This window comes from Hypanus sabinus, chromosome 7 (assembly GCF_030144855.1).
Source record: "Hypanus sabinus isolate sHypSab1 chromosome 7, sHypSab1.hap1, whole genome shotgun sequence".
Classification (NCBI taxonomy): domain Eukaryota; kingdom Metazoa; phylum Chordata; class Chondrichthyes; order Myliobatiformes; family Dasyatidae; genus Hypanus; species Hypanus sabinus.
In genome coordinates this window covers 58,961,252-58,984,374 of record NC_082712.1, presented here as the reverse complement: position 1 = coordinate 58,984,374, position 23,123 = coordinate 58,961,252, and the positions used below count along the sequence as shown (strand labels likewise).

General features: G+C 40.9%; 1 protein-coding gene across 4 annotated transcripts in view; it reads right to left on the bottom strand.

Annotated features, from left to right (window-relative positions):
• fam189a2 (family with sequence similarity 189 member A2) overlaps window positions 1-23,123 on the bottom strand; it is a 112,446-nt gene that overhangs the window by 84,574 nt on the left and 4,749 nt on the right. For 2 of the 4 annotated variants that reach the window (XM_059974746.1, XM_059974747.1), the window contains exon 2: window positions 7,401-7,457. The exons of 1 other annotated variant lie outside the window; for it this stretch is intronic. In XM_059974746.1, coding sequence (XP_059830729.1) covers window positions 7,401-7,457 — 57 coding nt within the window. Of the gene's footprint in view, window positions 1-1,405; window positions 1,527-7,400; window positions 7,458-23,123 lie in introns of all 4 variants that reach the window. One more of the 4 variants, XM_059974750.1, reaches the window with a different exon arrangement.

The window sequence follows — 23,123 nt, the reverse complement described above, 5'->3', positions numbered from 1 at the left end:
GTCTATCTCCATTGTAATGAGACATCCTCCTTTTTCTGAAGCTGTGCCGGTATATGATAAGTCACCAGGACCAGACAAGATATACCCCAGACTACTGTGGGAGGTGAGGGAGGAGGTTGCTGATTCTCTGGCAATGATTTTTACATCATAAATGGGGACGGGAGAGGTTCTGGAGGATTGGAGGGTTGCGGATGTTGTTCCCTTATTCAAGAAAGGGAGTAGAGATAGTCCTGGAAATTATAGACCAGTGAGTCTTACTTCAGTGGTTGGTAAGTTGATGGAGAAGATCTTGAGAGGCAGGATTTATGAACCTTTGGAGAGGCATAATATGATTAGGAATAGTCAGCATGGCTTTGTCAAAGGCAAGTCATGCCTCACGAGCCTATTTGAATTTTTTGAGGTTGTGACTAAACATATTGATGGAGGTAGAGCCGTAGATGTTGTGTATATGGATTTCAGCAAGGCATTTGATAAGATACCCCATTCAAATCTTATTGAGAAAGTAAGGAGGCATGGGATCCAAGGGGATATTGCTCTGTGGATCCAGAATTTGTTTGCTTAAAGAAGGAAAAGAGTGGTTGTAGACAAGTCATATCCTGCGGGGAGGTTGGTGACCAGTGGTGTGCCTCAGGGATCTGTTGTGGGACCCCCTTCTATTCATGAGTTTTATAAATGACCTGGATGAGAAAGTGCAGGAAAGGGTTGGTGCTAACATTTCATTTGCCTTCCTTATCACTGACTCAATCTGCAAGTTAACCTATTGGGAATCCTGCATGTGGGTCTTTTATAAGGTCATCCTTGTCTCCCACAGTACAAGGAATAAAGTCCAAGCCCTAAAACTATAACCTGGGCAACATTACATAAATGCTCTTTGTGCTCTTTCAGTACAACTCAAATGAAAGGGAGAAGGCATGCTGAGAAATACGAGAAGATAGGGTGACCAAAACTGTACAGAATACTACAAATGATGGCTTTTTGCTGTTAGCATCTTATTGGAATATGATAAAATTAATTACCTGTTTTTGAGAGCCTACTCTGGACAAATTTGCCACACTATTTTCTGCATTGTAACATTAACGCTTTAAAAGTATCTCCTTGGCTGTAAAGAGCTTTGAAATATCAATAAGGCATTATATAATTTCCAAATCTTCTGCAACTCCATAAGTCAGGGGTTTCATTTAATGGTGACCAGCTTCCAAACAGTCAGTTCTCTCAAGGATAGGTTATAGGTCAGAGTTTGGTCTGTAATATCTGCCTTCTAAATTACCAAAGCTGCAAGCACTGAAATCCTCTGCTCAAGCCTCTCTATCTCCTGCTAACTATTCCTCTGACGCACAAGGTCCAAGTCCGTGAATGTGGCAGCACAGGCTGAAGGGGTGTTAAAGGTGGCCTACAGTATACTTACCTGTATTATTTCAAGCACTGAGTTCAGGAGTCTGGAAGTTATGTTGCAGCTTGATAAGACTTTGCCTCGGCCTCGCCTGGAGTATTGCGTACAACTCTGGTTGCTCCAGGACGTGGAGACTCTGGAGAAGGTGCAGAAGAGGTTTATCTAGATTAGAGGGCACATGCCATAAAAGGAGGTTGGAGAAATTCAGGTTGTTTTCTCTGGAGTGGCTGAGGCTGAGGGGAGAGCTGATAGTGGAACACAGAGCAGACAGCCAGTATCCTTTAACTGCGATTGAAAGCTCAAAGGATTGTTTTTATAGAGAGTGGTGGGATGATAGTGAAGGCAAATATGATAAAGGCACTTAAAGGGCTCTTAGAAAGACGAGTGGATGTGTAGAGAATCGAGGGACATGCTATTATACAGGGAGATGGGATTATTGTATATAGACATTTAGAACTATCTTATTTAGTTTGGTGTAATGTTATGGACTAAAGGGGTTGTTCCTGTACTGTACTGTTCTATATTATGAAGCAAACTGTTTTCCAAATTTGGACAACTTGCCCAAACAGCTTGGATTTACACCTTCAAAGTAACAAACCCTCAGCAGCTCTCTATCCTTCCGAGAGCACGGCAACCACAACTGCGCCCAGTAGTTCTGATGCAGAGTTCAGCACAACTTAAATGAAAGGGAGAAGGCAGGCTGCGAAATAGCAGACAATAGGAGGGGTGGCTGTTGGATGTGATGCCATTTCAGGTATTCAACCCATCTCGGCCTGCAGTCATCCCGCCTTCTTATATATCAAAGCAAAGTCACTCAGGGTGGATATCAACAAAAATATGGCAGCATAACGAGGTCACTGAGTCTACCAAAATAAAAGTCTGACATCCATCAGTGTGGGATGTACACTAGACTTACAATCCAGAGAACTGAAAAATGAGCTGGAGATACAAGTTCCCACTGCAGCCAGGGAACTTAAGTCCTGTTACTTAGATAAATTCTGAAATAAAATAGAAGTTAAAAGAATTATGGATTTGATGCAAAACCTCATCTGATTCACTAATGTTGATTATGGATATAAACCTGTTGCCTTTACTCAGTCTGATCCATGTGGGAACCCGCTGGCCATCAGCTTCTCTCTCACATTGTCTTTCTCACTGCCAATGAAAGAATCCACAATTTCTACTACAGGGGACAAGTAGACCTACCCTCTAGAATAAGTCATTCAGTTCAAGGGCAATTAGAGATGGGTAATAAATATTGGTCTAGTTCATGAGGGAAATTATAAACTATTTCAGAATTAACAATGTTCCTCCTAATTGTAGCACAGAGCTATTTCATTCTTCCTGAGATCTGAAGGAATCACATTTAAATCCTCTCTACATACAAAATGAAAACAGAAATACTAGCAATACTTGTGAAAGAAATAACAAGGAGAACATTTTAATTGCACTGAAAGAATTTGTTACCTGTTTCTCTTTCCACAGATACTGCCTGACCTGTACATCACCTCTGCCTGGTGCCCCCTCTTCCTCATCTCTCCCATCGGATTCCTTCTTCTCCAGCCTTTACCTTTCCCACCCACTAGCTTCACCTATCACCTTCTAGCTAGTCCATGTTCCCCTCTATTCACTTTATTTTGGTGTCTTCCCCCTTCATTTCCAGTCTTGAAGGAGGTTCTTGGCCCAATTTTCATAAATGCCACATGACCTGCTGAGCTCCTCCAACATTATGTTGCTCTGTTGAAACTCCTAGCATTTTCTCTTTTTATTTCAGATTCCCCGCAACTTAAGTTTTTTTTAAGCTTCAATATCTATTAAGAACATAGAATCACTTTTTATAAGTTGTAAATCCAATGCTGCCATTAAAAAATTGAAATAAACCCCTGCTGAAGTGGGACTCGAACTCATAACCTTCGTCAGAAGGAAGTGAGCACACTAACCACCAAAACATAGCTGTTACCAAATGTCAAAGGAAAGCGTATTGACAGTCGCATTCCCAACACGTCAGAATTATCCTAAATCATCAGGAATTAAACAGTTACCTATTAAGATCAACAAAACACTTTCTTTATATAAATCTTCATTTTCTTTAAATACTCCTGCTGCTAATTTTGAGGGAAAATGTAAATGTTGTTTGACCAGGAAGAGGCAACTGGAGTAAGGAAGTTATGAGACAAAACATCCCGAAAGCTGGTAAAGTAGAGGTAAAAACTAATGCCTGCGGGTTCTTGCAGATGTGATCACTGGTAGAGATGGATAATTCAAGTACAAGCTAGTAAGGAACTAACGTTACATTACAGTATTCAACAGAAATTACTATCATTCCCCTGCCCTCAATGTCTTCCAATTTAGTAACATTGTGTAATCTAAATCTGCCTTTCACAATAATTATACTTCCTCACATTTCTTGCATGTATTAGAGTGTCAAAATGACTGCAAGAATTACTTTGATCGCCAAAATAACTTAGTATATGGTTCCTACTTTATTTGCATGTAAAGTGACCGAAGCCTTTCAGTTAGGTAACCAACAGTAGTATTATTGTCCAGGAGAAGAAATCACTAATATTGTGTAGGTAACAGTGAAAACATGTGAATGGTTGTGAAGTGGGCTCAATGCCCAGAGACTGTGAAAAGGCAGCAGAGAAATACAAGCCTTTCACTGCTTAGGAACTGGGATCTGCAGATCACAGCAACAACTTCTCATGAAGTGAAGCCAACACTAACCCTCAGCACTGCAGCTTCACCTTCGCCAGCACTGTCCTATTGTCACTCTGCAGGATCTCCTGGACTGTAAGTATTCTCCAGGATCTTCAGATGAAGCAGGGATTAACTAACGTTCGATGCACTTGTTTAAGGAAATTGTTGTGGATGGGGGAAGCAAAGAGACCTTTTGCTGTGTGGTATACAATCCTATTTCATTTCATACATTGCATTCAATTCATCAATAATTTTCTCCAGTCTTTAACATCACACAGCTGTGTACTGCTAGTGTTTATGCACCCCCTCACACACACACACACCCACAGCGGTCCACACCCTTTTCCTGCTTTTGACCCACTTGTGACTTTCACTTTCCTTCGTGGCCCCCACCCTCCATAGTCTCTACTAGTCGCTGAAGTTTTTTTTGTCAACTGTACTCATTATTCTAGTGTATAGTCAATATTTATGTTTTAATAGGTTATAGGTATATGATGTGCATGAAAAATAAAACTATTTCAAAGTTCTGAAAATGATACTTTATTTATAATATATACAATATAACATTGCTCCATCAAGAAAAGTGCATAATATTGTTACTTTGGGTATTTAATGAGATCCTTGTGGCTGATGTAAACTAGTAAGTTTTTTGAATATTTGGTTGCAACTCAGTTGAAGATAATCAAAGGTCACCTCTTTTCACAACATCAAGATGGTTACGAGTTTTTGATAGCTGATGAAAAGCCTGACCAAAACCACGTTCAACTAGATAAGAGGTCGGAAGTCCAATTAACTATAACTTTGCTTTCTCCCAGAGCTGTGGGAACTTATTTTGAATATCACTCCTGGTCCAGGAATTCTGCTTGCTGCATTTGTACTTTGCATGAGCTGTTGTATCACAGCAGCTCAAACCGACGTTCTTGCAACATGGGGCCAACATCATTCACATTCGGTAATAGCCTCCTTGCAGGATATGAGATTGCAGTTTTTCCCTTGCAACTCTTTGCATATTAAATTCAGTTTTTTAAAATATATCTAACAGGTAAATATGTCAGACTTAACAGCGACAATTTGTTTCCAAGGTGCTCATCATTTAAAATGCTACAATACTATCCTGAAGTGCAAGAAAACGGCGTCCAATTACCTTTTGATAGCCATCGGACCACTGCATACTGTTCAAAATGTCCTTCGTTTTCTTGACAAAAGTTGTCAGTAAAGACGATCGTGAAGTACATTTGATTTGATGAAGTTGACGGCTATTATTACAGCAGTAGAGGTGCAAATGTTCCCCCAATGTTCTTGCAACCAAGTGCTGACAGTGGATGGCACAGTACATTCAAAAAACATCAGGCACAGTATTTTTTAAACAAGCAAAGAATCCTCTGCATCTCCTACCATCGAAGCAGCACCATCAGTTGCAGAAACCATTATATTTTCCACCAGAATACTGTGTTCCAAGAAATAGCTCTTGACTTCTTTAAACTTGTTGAAACTTTGGTATCTGTCTTAAACTCGCAGGAAAATAGCATTTCCTCACTGGGCAAAATATGTAATAAAGGGCACGTACTCTCCAAGAAGAGCAAATTGAACTTCCTTTCAACACACGGTAAGTATCAGGGATTTAATGGAAGAAGCAGTGGTAGATAGTGATGCAGTGGCGGACTTCACGTATTCTCACCTCTCTGCAGTTTAGCTGTTTCTGGCAAATGAGCGCACTGCAGTAACTGTAGCCTTCTTGTCATATTTTACGACTACCAGTCAGTGGAGTGCCAACAGAAGCAGCCTCCAGCAGGACTGGCCTTGCTGCAGACAGCCCGATTGTGATTTGGGGGTGGAAGTGAAGTGAGACTCTGTGGGCCGCTCTGCTGGTGTGAACGGTGATCTGTGCATGGTCAAGCAGGAGCAGAGATAACAATTGATGCGGCATTCTCCCTGCCCCCCCCCCCCCTTTCCACACACAGACTAAGCTGTTTTGCACCTCATTTGCTTCATCCAGCACATTTTCCCATTCATTTCATTCAGGGTTCCAAATAAGTTAAATATATTCATTTCTTTTTTACTTATATATTTCAGTAATATCTCATTAAAACAGTAAACTTATCATGGTCCATTCAGAAACTCCTGTGGCCCTGAGTTTCTCATTTCTTTAACTTGTGGCCCCAGTGAAATCTGGCATGACCCACTGGAGGGCCATACGGGCCACGATAAGAGCCACTGCCCTAACGTAATGGAAACACATTCCCAGACATTGCATAGCTGAAGGGTGTGCCATGTTAGAGTTGGGGCAGCAGTTTGAAACAAAAACTCTATGGATGCTGGAAACCTGAAATACAAGCAGAAAACCTAAGCCAGGTAATATCCACGGGCAGGTGCTGAAACATCAACTCTGTTTCTTTCTCTGTGGGTGCTGCCCAGAGCATTTCAGTATTTTCTGATTTTATGGCAGGTAGTTATTAGTTTGGCTATAGGTAAATTCTCAGGTATCTTCTGAAGGCAAGAAGAGGAGTAGTTTGGGGAGGCAATTCAAGAACTTTGGGGGCAGGCAGGTGAAAACATGCAACAACAAATTGCAGCAGAGGCCTTACAAGCCAGGCCAAAACAAATTAACAAAATTGTTTGCTGATTACACTCCTCATGGAAATGATTCAGAATTGTGCTACATTGCTGGATGAAGTAGTCCTTGGGCAAAGATTTATCTGTCCACCCTGCTGGCCCACCTCCAATTTTGTGCAGGACAGGAGCCTTTATGCCAGATACTTAGAGCAGTCAAACAAGTTTTATGATGGAGAAATGGAAAAGGTTATTGATGGATCCTTGATTTAAATTCTGTACACTAAGCTTCAAAACCCTTCTATTATGTAGCAAATAATAGATGACACTGAATTCAAATCTCTGGGACTAAAGCTTTTTCTGATATGAAATTGCAGATGCGAATAGAGAAAGGCAGTGTAACGTTATTTATTGGATAAGAAAACTTATAGTCTTGTGAGGCAAGAGCAGGCAAACATTTTTAACTTGATGATTTGTGATCTGGATCAGGCAGTGGAAGCAGACTTAACAGTAATTTTCAAAAGGCAATTAGATAAATCTTTCAAAGGAGGATTTTGCAGAGGTAGTGGGCCTGATGCTTGTGATAAAATAAGAGTTCAAGCAAATTTTATGATGGAGAAATGGAAAAGGTTATTAATAGATCCATGTTATAAAGATCCAAAACAATCTTAATGGGCTGAAGAAACTCTTTCTGTGCTTCAGTTGTAAGCTCAACCGTACCAAACTGGTTTGAGGGAGATAGGGAAAATCAAATCTTGCCTACCAAAAGCAGCATTGGCCTTTTCCATGTAGTTAATCCCAGGATGCCTGAAAGAATTACCTGTAAATGAAAAACAAACTCCAAGTCAGTGAAGTTGTCCTCATGTTCAGATGGACAAGTAATGTAAATGGGGATTAAAATGTTATAACTTGCATTTTAACTGGTTAGTTAGAGCTTGAGAAGGTTAATAGGTGTTCAAATTCCCAAACGGCTGTAATTGAGGAAATTGCAGGATATGCAAGAGTTTGTAACTAAGAGATACAGATGAAAGGTGAAGGGCAGAAGCAGCAGAGAAGAAATCAGGAGATTCTTATTTCTTACATGCAAGTTATGATCCACAGCCTGACCGGGCAATGGAAAAAGTTGCAATAGGAACTTACAATGGGGGAATAGATAACTATTTGAAATAGTTCTAGGGTCATGGTGAAAGACGAGGAGAAGTGAAAGTAATCAGAGAGCATCCCTCACTCCACCCCACACATATCAAAGTGCCGATGCAGGCACAATATGCCACAAGGTCTCCTGTATAACCAGTAAATTGTCACACGTACCAAAGTACAATGAAAATCTTTGTTTTGCATGCCATCCATATAGATAATTTCATTACAGCAGTGCATTGAGATAGTACAAGTTAAAACAATAACAGACTACAGAATAAAGTGTTACAATTATAGAGAAAGTGCAATGAAAGGAGATAATAATGTGCAAATCTATAACGAGATAGATTGTGGGCCAACAGTCCATGTTATTGTACTAGGCAACCGTTCTACAGTCTTGCAACAATGGAGCAGACGCTGTTCTTGAGCCTGGGGGTAGGTGCTTTAAGGCTTTTGTATCTTCTGCCTGTTGGGAAGGGAAAAAAGGGAGAATGACTGAGATGGGAGGGGGGCTTTGATTACTCTGGCTACTTTACCAAAGCAATATCAAGTATAGACTATGTGTAGATGGAATACTACATTGGCTGTACATACTTTGGGCTTTTTGTTTGGATTTTGACTGTAAAAAAGAAACCTAGAGCTATTTTTTTCCTCTTTCTGGTTACAGCCAAATCCCTTGCACTAAAGCTTATATTTTACTCTTATTTCCTAAGTATTTTAACAATAAAAACACTAAAGATCCTCTGTAATCAACATCGGTGATTTTAAAATGTATTTTAATTTTTGATCTGCTTTGCTGAATTGCATTGTCGCCCCCTCCCCCACCACCTGTCACATCTGGCAACTTTGCCATTTATATAAAACAGAAGTGGTAATAAGAACGCAAGGGTAAGTAGGCCACATGTTCCCTCAAATATCCTTTGTTATTCATTAAGGTCATACCAAATCAGATCTTTGATCTCAGCTACATTTTCCTGTCTGATCCCCTCAACTTCCGTTTCCCCAGTAGCCCAAAAGCAACTAGGCATTCACAGGCTTCTAGGGCAGAAAATACAGGAGATTCAAAAATCTTTGGAAGTAATCCCTTCTGATCACAGCCAGATGGACTTTCCCTTACTCAAAAACTTCCCCAACAGAGTGGACATCCTTCTCACATGACCCCACAATAGCTAATGAGAATTCAGAGAAGGACCCTGCATTTCATTACTCAACAACCCCCTCATCACAGTAAGAAAGTAAATCAAGACCAAAACTATATGCACTGTCCTTGAATTTGCAATAACCAACACTGTGCCTTTCAGACTGCTGCTCGAGTCCTCACTAAGACCAAGAAAGCCAAATACATCACTCCACACTGGCTTCCTGTCCATCCAAGGATTAACTTTAAAATATTACTACTGATTTATAAAGCGCTAAATGGTCTGGGACCAAAATACATTTCCAATCTCTTGCTGCATTAGGGACCTTGCCGAGCTCTCTGGTCATCTGGGGTGAGTTTGCTTACTGTCCCCAGGGTCAAAACTAAACCTGCTGAAGCAGTTTCTAGTTACCATAACCTTCTAGATTATCTTCCGTCCGCCTCAACTTTAAGCTCTTTTAAATCAAGGCCTGAAACTGTACTTTTCGCTGTAGCTTTTAAATAGAATGTCCTGCACTGTAATTTTTATTTTTATGTGTTATTTTATTCTCATTATATTGTCCAAAAATGGATGCTTCATTTTTATATCTTGTTCTATGTAAAGCACTTTGAACTGCCTTGTATTTGAAAAGTGCTGTACGAATAAACTTGCTTTCCCTTAAACAACATTTGTATTACTTCAGCTTGCTCTAATAGATCTGTTCTAACAATGGAACACAATTGAATTCCACCATTTGACCAAATTATCCAGCGAGCATCTTGATTCTGAAGATTATTACAGATTTTAGTTTTCCAGGAAAAATCTGCAAAGTGGCGCTTTAAGACTCAGATACAAAGTGTCCCATAATCTGCATTTTCTCGCTATCCAGAAGGTTGATCAGGACACATCATCTCACCCACATGCATGTCTTGATGTGCATGCAACTAGGTAGGTATTGTGCACATAATCCTAAAAACCTTAGATCTGATAATAAATTCTGCTTGAAAGGGAGTGGCTAGTTTGGAGCAGGGAAACTTCACATGTTTGGACCAAGATGCAGGGAAACTTCTCAATGTGTATTTAGAGTCTGGAAGTCTGAAGTCCAGTGGGCTATTGTTGGTTTTCCTGCCACAGGGCAAGATGGACAAGATGGGTAAGAAAGAATGCAGAGTTGATCAGAAAGTCTTATCACTGCAGTTCAGTCCTATGGCCAGCTCCTGCTCTTAGAGTCATACAGCACTAGCAACTCCTTCTGCCCAGCTGGCCCATGCCAAGATTTCCAGCTAAAGTAGTCTCATTTGCATGCATATTGCCCTTGTCAACATTTTCTATTCATGCACCTGTCCAAGAATCTTTTAAATGTCACTAATGTTCCTGCTTCAAGCACTTCCTTTGGCAGCTCATTCCATGAATGACCACCCTCTATGTGGAAAAAGTTGCTCATCAGGGATCTCTCCTCTCTCACTTTAAACCTATGTCTCCAGCTCTTGATTACACAACCCTGGGAAAATATTCTGCATGCTTTCACCCTCTCCATACCCCTCATGATTTTATGCACCTCTATAATATCATCCCTCATTCTCCTACTCTCTAAATGAAGAAGTCTTAACTTACTCATACCCTCTCCATGACTCTGTCCCTCAAGTCCCATAAATCTCCTCTGCAGACTTGGTATTGATATTGGTTTATTTTTGTCAAATGTACTAAGATAGAGTGAAATACTTGTCTTGCATACTGTTACACAGATCGAATCATTACACAGTGCATTGAGCTAAGGTAAAGCATTAACAATGCAGAATAACCATATAACTATTACAGCACGGAAACAGGCCATCTCGGCCCTTCTAGTCCGTGCTGACGCTTACATTCACATAGTCCCACTGGCCCGCACTCAGCCCATAACCCTCCATTCCTTTCCTGTCCATATACCAATCCAATTTTTTTTTTAATGACAATACCGAACCTGCCTCTACCACTTCTACTGGAAGCTCATTCCACACAGCTACCACTCTCTGAGTAAAGAAGTTCCCCCTTGTGTTACCCCTTTTGCCCCCCAACTCTCAATTCATGTCCTCTTGTTTGCATCTCCCCTACTCTCAATGGAAAAAGCCTATCCACATCAACTCTATCTGTCCCACTCATAATTTTAAATACGTCTATCAAGTCCTCCCTCAACCTTCTACGCTCCAAAGAATAAAGACCTAACTTGTTCAACCTTTCTCTATAACTTAGGTGCTGAAACCCAGGTAACATTCTAGTAAACCTCCTCTGTACTCTATTTTGTTGACATCCTTCCTATAATTTGGTGAACAGAACTGTACACAATACTCCAAATTTGGCCTCACCAATGCCTTGTACAATTTTAACATTACATCCTAACTCCTATACTCAATGCTCTGATTTAAAAGGCCAGCATACCAAAAGCTCTCTTCACCACCCTATCCACATGAGATTCCACCTTCAGGGAACTATGCACCATTATTCCTATATCACTCTGTTTTACTGCATTCCTCAATGCCCTACCATTTACCATGTATGTCCTATTTTGATTAGTCCTACCAAAATGTAGCACCTCATACTTAACAGCATTAAACTCCATCTGCCATCATTCAGCCCACTCTTCTAACTGGCCTAAATCTCTCAACACCACCTATTTTAGTATCATCTGCATACTTACCAATCCAACTTACCACCCCATCATCCAGATCATTAATGTATATGATAAACAACATTGGACCCAGTACAGATCCCTGAGGCACACCACTAGTCACCAGCCTCCAACCTGACAAACAGTTATCCACCACTATTCTCTGGCATCTCCCATCCAGCCACTGTTGAATCCATTTTACTACTTCAATATTAATACCTAACGATTGAACCTTCCTAACTAACTTTCCATGCGGAACCTTGTCAAAGGCCTTACTGAAGTCCATATAGACAACATCCACTGCTTTATCCTCGTCAACTTTCCTAGTAACCTCTTCAAAAAATTCACTAAGATTTGTCAAACATGACCTTCTATGCACAAATCCATGTTGACTGTTCCTAATCAGACCATCTATCCAGATAATTATATAAACCATCTCTAAGAATACTTTCCATTAATTTACCCACCACTGACGTCAAACTTACAGGCCAATATTTGACAGGTTTACTCTTAGAACCCTTTTTAAACAATGATCAATACGCCAATCCTCTGGCACCATCCCCGTTTCTAATGACATTTGAAATATTTCTGTCAGAGCCCCTGCTATTTCTATACTAACTTCCCTCAAGGTCCTAGGGAATATCCTGTCAGGACCTGGAGACCTATCCACTTTTATATTCTTTAAAAGCGCCAGTACTCCCTCTTCTTTAATCATCATAGTTTCCATAACTATCCTACTTGTTTCCCTTACCTTACACAATTCAATATCCTTCTCCTTAGTGAATACCAAAGAAAAGAAATTGTCCAAAATCTCCCCCATCTCTTTTGGCTCCACACATAGTTGTCCACTCTGATTCTCTAAGGGACCAATTTTATCCCTCACTATCCTTTTGCTATTAATATAACTGTAGAAACCCTTTGGATTTATTTTCACCTTACTTGCCAAAGCAACCTCATATTTTCTTTTAACTTTTCTTTTTTTTAAAAACTTTTTTTATTGAGTTTTCAAATAATTACAGAAAGAAAAAAAAAGATTTATTGCATCTTTTTTTGAGAAAGATAGACCGGCATGGATTAGAATAGATCTAGATAAAATAGGAGAAAATACACCATAAGATTTTATATATAAATGGGATTCTAAATGGATACGGGAAAAGAATCTCCTATATTAAAACATTTGATTGACTTATGGAATAAGATAAATGTTGATGATGAGACAAAGAAATCTTTATTAGCAAAGAGATCTTTAATTCAAAATAGACTTATTCCTTTTACAACTTTTATATAATTGGTTTCAAAAAGGGATTAGATATATAGGAGATTGTTTGGAAGGAGGTATATTAACGTCATTTGATCAATTAAAGAATAAATATAAAGTATCAAACAACACTCTTTTTTTGTTACTTCCAATTAAGGGCTTATTTAAGAGAAAAATGAGGTCAAACAATGTTATTGCCGAAATCTAATGAAATAGAAACTTTAATTCAAAAAGGAAAAACTAAAAAATTTATTTCTTTTATGTATAGCTTGATTTAAAAACAAGCAATTAAACAAGGAGTCCATAAGTCAAGACAAAAATGGGAAAGTGACTTGAATATTAAAACTGAAGAAACAAAATGGTCAAGACAATGTCTTGAGAGTATGACAAATACAATAAATGTCCAGTTAAGATTAGTGCAATATAATTTTTTACATCAATTATATATTACACCACAAAAAATAAATAAATTAAATCTAAATTTATCTGATCAGTGTTTCCGATGTAAACAAGAAATCGGTACTTTTTTACACTCTACTTGGTCTTGTTCTAAAATTCAACTTTTTTGGACAAATTTAAGAGTTTTATTGGAACACAACTTCCACATAACCCAACATTATTTTTATTAGGCAATATTGAAGGGATAAAATCGAAACCCAAATTGAATAAATATCAGAAAGAATTCATAAAAATTGCACTGGCAGTAGCCAAAAAGGCTATTGCAGTTACTTGGAAATCGGATACATACTTAAGTATAGATCGTTGGAAGAATGAAATTTCCAGCTGTATTCTGCTTGAAAAAATTACTTATAATTTAAGAGATAAATATGAAACATTTTTGAAAATTTGGCACCCTTATTTACAAAAGACAGGATTAAATATATATGTGCTCCGAAGATAAAATAATTGGTTATTTGGGGAAAGAAATAAATATATATACTAAAGTTATTACGAATTCCGTGAAGCATGTGAGGATCTTCCGATATCCAGGCATTCTTTCTTTCTTTTTTTCTATAGGGATGTTAGGGGGGAGGGGCTAAGGGGAGGGGGTAAGGGTATATATTTTTTCTTTTAGCTTTTCTAATTTCTTTCTTAAGATTCTTTTTACATTCTTTCTATTCCTGAAGCACCTCATTTACTCCATGCTGCCTATAATTATTGTAGATATCTCTTTTTCCGAACCAAGTTTCCAATATCCCTTGAAAACCATGGCTCTCTCAAACTTTTAACCTTTCCTTTCAACCTAACAGGAACATAGAGATTCAATACCCCCAACATTTCACCTTTAAATGACCTCCATTTCTCTACTACATCCTTCCCATAAAACAAATTGTCCCAATCCACTCCTTCTAAATCCTTTCGCATCTCCTCAAAGTTAGCCTTTCTCCCATCAAAAATCTCAACCCTGGGTCCAGTCCTATCCTTCTCCATAATTATATTGAAATGGATGGCATTGTGATCATTGGACCCAAAGTGCTCCCCAACACATACCTCTGTCATTCCCTAACAGGAGATCCAACACTGCCCCTTCTCTAGTTGGTACCTCTTTGTATTGCTGCAAAAAATTATCCTGCACGCATTTTACAAACTCCAAGCCATCAAGCCCTGTTACAGAATGGGCTTCCCAATCTATGTGTGGAATATTAAAATCTCCCACAATCACAACCTTGTGCTTACTACAAATATCTGCTATCTCCTTACAAATTTGCTCCTCCAGTTCTCGCTCCCCACTAGGTGGTCTATAATACACCCCTGTAAGTGTTACAACACCTTTCCCATTCTTCAATTCCACCCAAATTGCCTCCCTAGACGGGCCCTCTAATCTACCCTGCCAGAGCACCGCTGTAATATTTTCTCATTACAAATTGTAAAAGCTACCAAAAACGTGGAACAGGATCATAAAGTGCAAGATCATAACAAAGTAGATTGTGAGGCCAAGAGTCTATCTTAATATACAATAAGTCCCTTCAAACATCTGATAGCAGTGAGATAAAAGTTGTCTTTAAGCCATTTGGTACATGCTTTCAGGCTTTTGTATCTTTTGGCTGATAGGAGAGGGAAGAAGAAAAATTAACCAGAGTTGGTGGGGTATTTGATTATACTGAGGCTTTACTGAGGCAGAAAGTAGTATAGACAGAACCCTTAGAGGGGAGACAGGTTCCTGTGATGTACTGAGCAATGTGTTCACAATTCTCCGCAGTTCCTTGTAGTCACATGCAGAGCAGTTACCATACCAAGCTGTTATACATTAGACAAAAAGCTTTCTATGTTGCATTGATAACAATTGGAAAAGAGTTGATAGAGACAAGCCAAATTTCTTTAGCCTCCTGAGGAAGTAGAGGTGTTCGTAAGCTTTCTTGGCCATCACATCAACATAGTGAGACAAGGACAGGCTTTTGGTCATATTTACATCTAGCAACAGGAAGCTCTCAACTGCCACATCAACACTGTCAATGCAGACAAGAGCATTTGCACTGTCCCCCTTTCTGAAGTCAATAACTAGCTCTTTTGTTGACGTTAAGAGAAAGATTGTTGTCATTGCATTATTTCAGCAAGAGTTCTATCTCCTTCCTGTACTCCAATTCATCATTATTGGAGATGCAACCCACTACAGTGGTATCAACTTCAGAACTGTAGATGGAGCTTGAGCAGGATCTGGCCACACAATCACATGTAGAGTAGAAGGCTGAGGGCACAAACTGTGGAGCACCGAAGTTTAGAATAATCATGGCAGAGGTGGTGCTGCTCATCAAACTGAGTTTGTTGGTCAGAAAGTCAAGGATCTAGTTGCAGAGGGAGGCACTAAGTCCCAGCATCCAGAGTTTGGTGATGAGTTTGTTTGGAATAATAACTCATAAAGATGTACTCAACAAAGAATTGTCTAATGAAGGTGACTCAGGTCCAGATGCTCCAGAGATGAGCGGGGGCCAGGGAGACAGGTGTCCACCACAGACCAGTTTTAGTGAAGGCAAGTTGCAGTGGGTTGCTGCCATCTAGAAAGCAGGAGCTGATGTGTGCCGTGACCAGCCTTGCAAAGTACTCTTGTGATGCCAGGTGTTAGAGTCACTGGATGGCAGTCATTAAAATACACTCTCTTGCTTTCTTGAGTGCCGGGATGATAGTGGTCTTTTTAAAGCAGGAGAGAACCACAACTTTGGAGAGAGGTTAAAAAAAGTCTGCAATTAACTACCAGATGATCCATGAAGGATCCAAGAAAACAGCCACAACCATCAACCGGGTCTGATGCTTTCCGCGGGTTCACCCTTCAGAAGGCTGGTCTTATGTCCGTGACAATTCAGGTGCACCGGAGACTTCCAGGGTGGGTGGTGACATGTCTGGTCCTTTCGGTTTAAAACAAATATATGATACGCTAAGGTAATCAGGAATGGATGTGCAATGCTGGTGATGCTGTCTTTCTTTGTTTCTAACCCACTATAGCATGTAAGCCCTGCCACAGCTGTTGGCTGGACTCAGACTTGATTTTGGTACTATCTCGTAGCATCTCTGATTGCTTTACAGAGGTCATATCTTGATTTCTTATAAAGGTCAGGGTCATTTGATTAGAATGTTGCAGACCTAGATTTCAGTGGGAAGTGGATCTCCCAGTTCATCCACTGTTTCTGGTTTGGAAACACCTGGATTGTCCTCTTCAGTACAAAGTACTCAATACACTTGCTGATGAAGGCCGGCAGCCAAGTCTCTGAATGCAGACCAGTTTACAGACTCAAAGCAATCACGTAGACGCTCCGTTGTTTCCTTGGTCCAGCACTGGATGACTTTCATTTCTGGATTCACTCCGGAGATGAAGGAAACTGATGAAACGGAGATTCTGACATGTTGGTCCACAGACTTCTCTTGTGGCAAAAATGAGATCATCCTCAGGGTGAAGGAGAAACACCTTATATTCCGTCTGGGTAGCCTCCAACCCGATGGCATGAATATCGATTTCTCCTTTTGGTAAAAGTTTTTCTCTCCCCCCACCCTTCTTCTTCTGGCCTCTTAAATTTTCTCACCCGTGTATCATTTCCTCTGGTTCCCCTCCTCCTTCCCTTTCTCCTATAATCCACTCTCCTCTCCTGTTATACTCCTGCCTCTCCAGCCCTTTATCTTTCCTACTCAGCTGGCTTCACTTATCAACTTCTAGCTATCCTTCTTCCATTCCACCCACCTTTTCATTCTGGCACCTTCCCCTTTCCTTTCCAGCCCTGATGAAGGGTCTCAGACCAAAGCGTTGACTGTTTATACATTTCCATAGATGCTGCCTGACTTGCTGAGTTTCTCCAGCATTTTGGGGTGTGTTGCTTTAGAAGTACATCAAGGTTGTACAAAAACAAAAAGCAGAATACAGCGTTATGTTTGCAGACAAAACACAGTGCAGGCAAACAAATAAGGTGCACGAGGTAGACTGAGAGATTAAAAAAAATCATTATTAGTGTTCAAGAGGGCTATTCAAGAATTATTCAGAGTTTGGCCACTATTCAACAGTGGCCAAACACTGACTTTAGGTTGTCCTCAAGCTTCTGTATCTTATATTATGATGGAAGTGGGTGGGTGTGGGGAGAGGGAATGACAAGGGTGGGAGGGGTCTTTAATTATTCTTCCCAAGGCCACAGGTAGTGTAGATGGAATTGATGGAGGACAGGCTGGTTTCCATGATTGACTGGTCTGTGTTCACAACTGTCTGGAATTGAATTAATAATCCATCCATTAGTGCAGTAGCACAGTATAAACTGTTCCCAGAATTTAGCAGAGATTCTTTCATACTGGATTCAGAGTTTTCAAGGTATCATTTTCTCTGTTGTGCCAGTTCCGTTAACTTTGACTGTTGCTTGGAACTTTTATTTTGTATTGCTGATTCCATTCCTTGACCTCCCCACCAATTCCAATGCCACGCTTCCTCTGATACACTTCAGCCCCGGGTAATGGAGTTATAGCAACATCTGGCAATTAGACAGCACCGTCAAAATGTCATGAATAATCCCAAGGGGGCTCATGAGAATATATCTGAAAGAAGCTCCCACATGCAATCCCTCTTAAAAATATCTCCTCCACCCCCATCCCTCGTCCCTCAGAACTCCCCCTGGGCCCATGTTGTTTTGGCCCTCCTCAATTTCTGTCACTCCACCATTGGAGGTGCTACCCCTGGGATTCTGTAACTCCCCAATCCTTTCCTTTAAGATGCTCTCCCCAAAATTCACTTCTTTGACAAAACTTATGATCACTTGGGGCTGGCTGGTGGTCTAGTGGTATCAGCACTGGACTTCAAGGCAGTTGGTCTTGAGTTCAAACCCAGCCGGGTCCCAACCTAGGCAGGAGCAATATCTGCGCAGAAGAAAGATCTGGCAATCTACGTCAAGTCAAGTCAAGTCACTTTTTATTGTCATTCCAACCATAACTGCTGGTAGAGTACACAGAAAAAACGAGACGTTTTTCAGGACCATGGTGCTACATGAACAATACAAAAACTACACTGAACTACGTAAACCAACACAAAAACTCCACTAGACTACAGATCTACCCAGGACTGCATAAAGTACACAGAACTGTGCAGGCATTACAATAAATAATAAACAAGACAATACTTCTGTATCTTGCCATGTAAACCTTATGGTCCATGCGGGCACAAAGAGTCAGACTCAACTTAACGACTGAACAACAACATTGATCACTTGTCCTTAGTTGGTTACATGTTTATCATATAATTTCTGTGGAGCATCTTGGGAGATTTATGACATTAAGGACAATATGCAACTCACTGAAAGAAGAGACATGCAACTTGGTGTAATTTATTTGAAAGCAACAGTAGGAAGACATGGTTGAGGCTTCCAGTGTTCTTTAAAATGGACGTGTCAGCAAACTTCAGTCTTGTACTGGATTTATTGGTGAAACAGAGCCAGACACAATTGTTTTTTTGCTTCCCAGATTGTTGGTGTGGTTGTCAATTGAATATTCTGTACACAGTTTGAATCTGCCAAGCTTCCCACACCTTAAATGGAATTAGCAGCTTCTTTGCCCAAAGCAACTTTCAGAAACTCACACAGTATCCTCATAGACTTTACTGAAAAAAAGGTTAACTGTGTGATTCAAGCAATCATTGGATAGCACTCCCATAATCTTCGAAAGTGCATGGGGCACTAACACTGCGTGCCAGACAGAATTCTTCACTGTCACAAAGTCAGCTCTTTCTCGGGATGGGTAATGCTGCGACTCTCCCCACTCCCATTCTACAAAAACCACCAACCTTTTCAACAACCCTAACCCTCCCACCCTCTTACCCCAGCAGCTTTCTGTGCTATGTACTGGCAATATCCCAAACCCTGAGCTGCAATACATTTCAGTTTTACCTCTTCTGCCTGTGGTTTCATGTAAAAGGCACAACAATGGTAAAAGTTAATGCACCAATTATTTACAATGTCACCCCCACGTAACCATCACTCCTGACCAAACCATTTATATTTTGGCTTCTAATTTGGAGAGACAGTTGCAATACAAACAAGGCAACCTGCATGTGTACAGATGCAAGAGTCTGCGCCTTATGATGTAACCATACACCTGGCTTCTAATTAAGGACAGAGAGCTCTAAACTTTAGAATGTGTCAGGAACTGCTTAGACAGGAGGACTAAAACTTTCAGCCAAATATGTAAAATGGACTTAATGAACCAATCTCAAACCAACATCCACGTAGACTTGCTTATTTATTTAGTTAGTGATAGAGCATGGAGTAGACCCTGATGGTCTTTTGAGACACACTGCCCCTGCAGGCCCCAGCAACTCTGATTAACCATAACCTCATCGGGGACAATTTACAATGACTCAGTATGTACTTGGACTGTAGGAGGAAACCGCAGGGCCCGGTGAAAACCCACACATTCCACAGGGAGGGCAAACACCTCCCTTACTGACGGCACTGGAATTGAACTGTGACACCTCAGGCTGCAACAATGCCGCGCTAATCGCTGCACTGCTCTGGATTTCCTTTGGAATATTTGTCATTTAAGGACTATACTTAATTGGCTTACAAGTCAAAAATTAATTAACTTAGAACAGGAACAGGCCATACAGTCCACAAGGTCTGGACTGGTTTTATGCTGCAATCAGGATTTCTCCCTCTTTATCCCATCTGTAAATTCAGAATCAGAAGCAGATTTAATATCACTGGCATATGTCATGAAATTTATTATAAAACTATAAATTACAATTGTACATATATTAAATAAGTAGTGCAAACTGAGAGCAATAAAAATACTGAGGCAGTGATCATGGGTTCATTGACCATTCAGAAATTTGATGGCAAGAAGCTGTTCCTGAAATGTTGAGTGTGTGTCCTCAGCTCCTGTACCTCTTCCCTGATGGTAGCAATGAGAAGAGGGTAATGAGGTCCTTAATGATGATGTCATCATTACCTTTTGGAGATGTTCTTGATGCTGGGAGTCTAGAGCCCATGATGGAACAAGCTGAGTTTGTACTTTCTGTAGCTTTTTCCAATCCTGTGCAATTGCTCTTCATACCAGACTGTGATGGAACAGGTTAGAATGCTCTCCACAGCAGAAATTCACTATAACCACTGACATATGTAATTGCATCAATATGTTGGGTCCAGGGTAGATCTTCACAGATGTTGGCACCCATCAACTTGAAACTGCTCACCCTTTCCACTTCTGATCCCTCAATGTGTACTGGTGTGTGTTCCCTGGACTTCCCTTCTTGCAGTCCACAATCAATTCCTTTGTCTACCGACTTTAAGTGCAAGGTAGTTGTCTCTCCACCACTCAACCAGCTGATCTGCTTCACTCCTGTATGTCTCCTTGTCATCATCTGAGATTCTGCCAAGTGGTATCATTAGCATATTTATAGGTGGTATTTGCGCTGTGCCGAGCCACACAGTCATAGGCGGAGAGGGCTAAGCACATATTCTTGACGTCCGCTGGTGGGGATTATTCGTGAGGAGGAGGTATCACTTCCTATCCACACTGACTGTGGACTCCTGATGAGGAAGTCGAGGATCCTGTTGCAGAGGGAAGTACAGAGGCTCAGGTTTTGGAGCTTCCTGATTAGTACTGAGGGTATGATGGTGCTGAACGCTGAGCTATAATCAATGAACAGCCTATCACTGTTGTCCACATGGTCCAAGGCCATGTGGAGAGCCGGTGAGATTGTATCAACTGTAGACTTACTATGGGGATAGGCAAATTGCAGCAGGTCAAAGTCCTTGCTTAGGAAGGAGTTGATTCTAGCCACGACCAACCTCTCAAAGCACTTCATCACTGTAGACATGAGTGCAATTGGGCGCCAGATATTGAGGTAGCTCACCCTGCTCTGTTGCGCACTGGGATGATTGATGCCCTTTTGAAGCAGGTGCGAACCTCTGACTGTAGCAGTGAGAGATTGAAGATGTCCTTGAACATTCCCACCAATTGGTTGGCACAGGTTTTCAGAGTCTTACCAGGTACACCATCAGGGCCTGATGCCTTGCAGGGGTTCACCCCCTTGATGTTCTGACATTGGCCTCTAAGACAGATTGGTCACCAGATTTTTCCAATCCTAATATGTTTTTATGTGACTCTGGGTCAAATTCTATCTATGAACACTGGCATGAGCATTTTGGAACGTCTTAGATGAGGTTTTTAATTCAACAGGCTTCATTTTGGACGCTGACTCGTGGTAAAGTAAGATAAGGCAAGATCTTTAATTTCCTCTTTAGTAAGGGTAGCTACATGCTCCTCTTGCAGAACGCAGGAGATTGGGGAAGATTCCAGTGTCCCTGGTGACTACACACGTGTGAAGTATGTTCCACCGCAGCTCATGACTGACCATATCAAGTGGCCGGGCATTCGGACTCACTCATGATGCTGGAAGCATCTTTATGAGGAGCTTTAGTGAGGTGGTTATGCCAAAGGCTCAGGCAGCAGGTAGGTGGGTGATCACCAGGAAAGGCAGATGGGGTAGATAGGGAGTGAGAATTTCCCCATGGCCATTCACCTTAGTAACCGGTATAGCATCTGGTTGGTGAGGGCCAATAGCATTTTAGAGGAGTACTGCAGCAGCCAGGTTTGGGGCACAGTGACTGGCTCTGATGCACAGCACAGGGAGGGAGGAGTCAGAGAAAGTTGCAACAAAGGGAGACCTGATAGTCAGGGGAATATACAAGGGATCAGGTGTCTGCGAGCGAGGCTTCAAAGTGGTGTGTTTTCTCCTGGGTGCCAGGGTCAAGGAGGTCTCAGCAGTTGCAGAATATTCTCAATGGGGTGAGTGAGGAGTCAAAGGCTGTTGTATAACTTGGAATCATAGATAGAAGGAGGAAAGAAGTCCTGCAGAGTGAGTGTAGGGAGTTAGGTAGAAGTTAAACAGCAGGGAGGTAACCTCTGCATTCCTCCTGGTGCCATGAACTACTGAGAATAGGAACATGAGCAGATGAATGCATGGCTAAAGAGCTGGTGCAGGAGGGAAAGATTCAGGTTCTTGGTCCATTGGGATCTTTTTGAGGCAGCGATGATTTGAAAAAAGAGATGGATTGCACCTGAAGATGAAGGGGATCAAAATCCTGGATTTCCTGTATCTACTCAGGAGGGTTAAACTAACCTGGTAGGGAAGTGAGATCCAAAATAGTGGTGTACCAGATAGGAAAGTTGAAGCACAAATAGAAGTTAAAGCCTGCAAGTCTAGTGGGTAGTACAGGCAGGAACAGGACTTGGAATGGGGTAGGTCTGATAGGGTAAAGTTAATTTAGTTTAATGCTAGTAGCCTGACAGGTAAGGCAGATGAACCAAGGGCATGGATAGATACATGATATTGTGATTATAGCTATTTCAAAAACATGATTCAGAGGTGGGCAAGACCAGCAGCTTAATATACCAGGGTAGAGATGCTACTATTGTAATAGAAGTGGCGATAAGAGAGGGGGTGGGGGTGTTGCAATGTGAATTAACATTAGTATCATGGTGACACTCCTAGGTTATATGGGGAGAATGTAGAGGAGATAGAAGGGTGTGATAAATTTGATAGAATTGTACAATAGCTGCCTCCCCAATAAACAGTTTGGATTAAAGGAACAGATATATTGTGAACATCTCATATTGATGTGGATAGGATTGTAATAGCAGTTGATTTTAACTTCCGTAATATTGACCTGGAATGTCATAGTCCTAAAGGTTTAGCTGGGGGAAAATTTGTTAAGTGCATTCAGTATTGCTTTCTCAAGCAGTAAATAGATGGCTGTACTAGAGTGAAGGTAATGGTTGACCTCCTTCGATGAAATTAGGCTGGGTAGGTGACTGATGTGTTAGCCTGGGAGCACTTTGGAGCCAGTGACCATACTTCAAAAAATG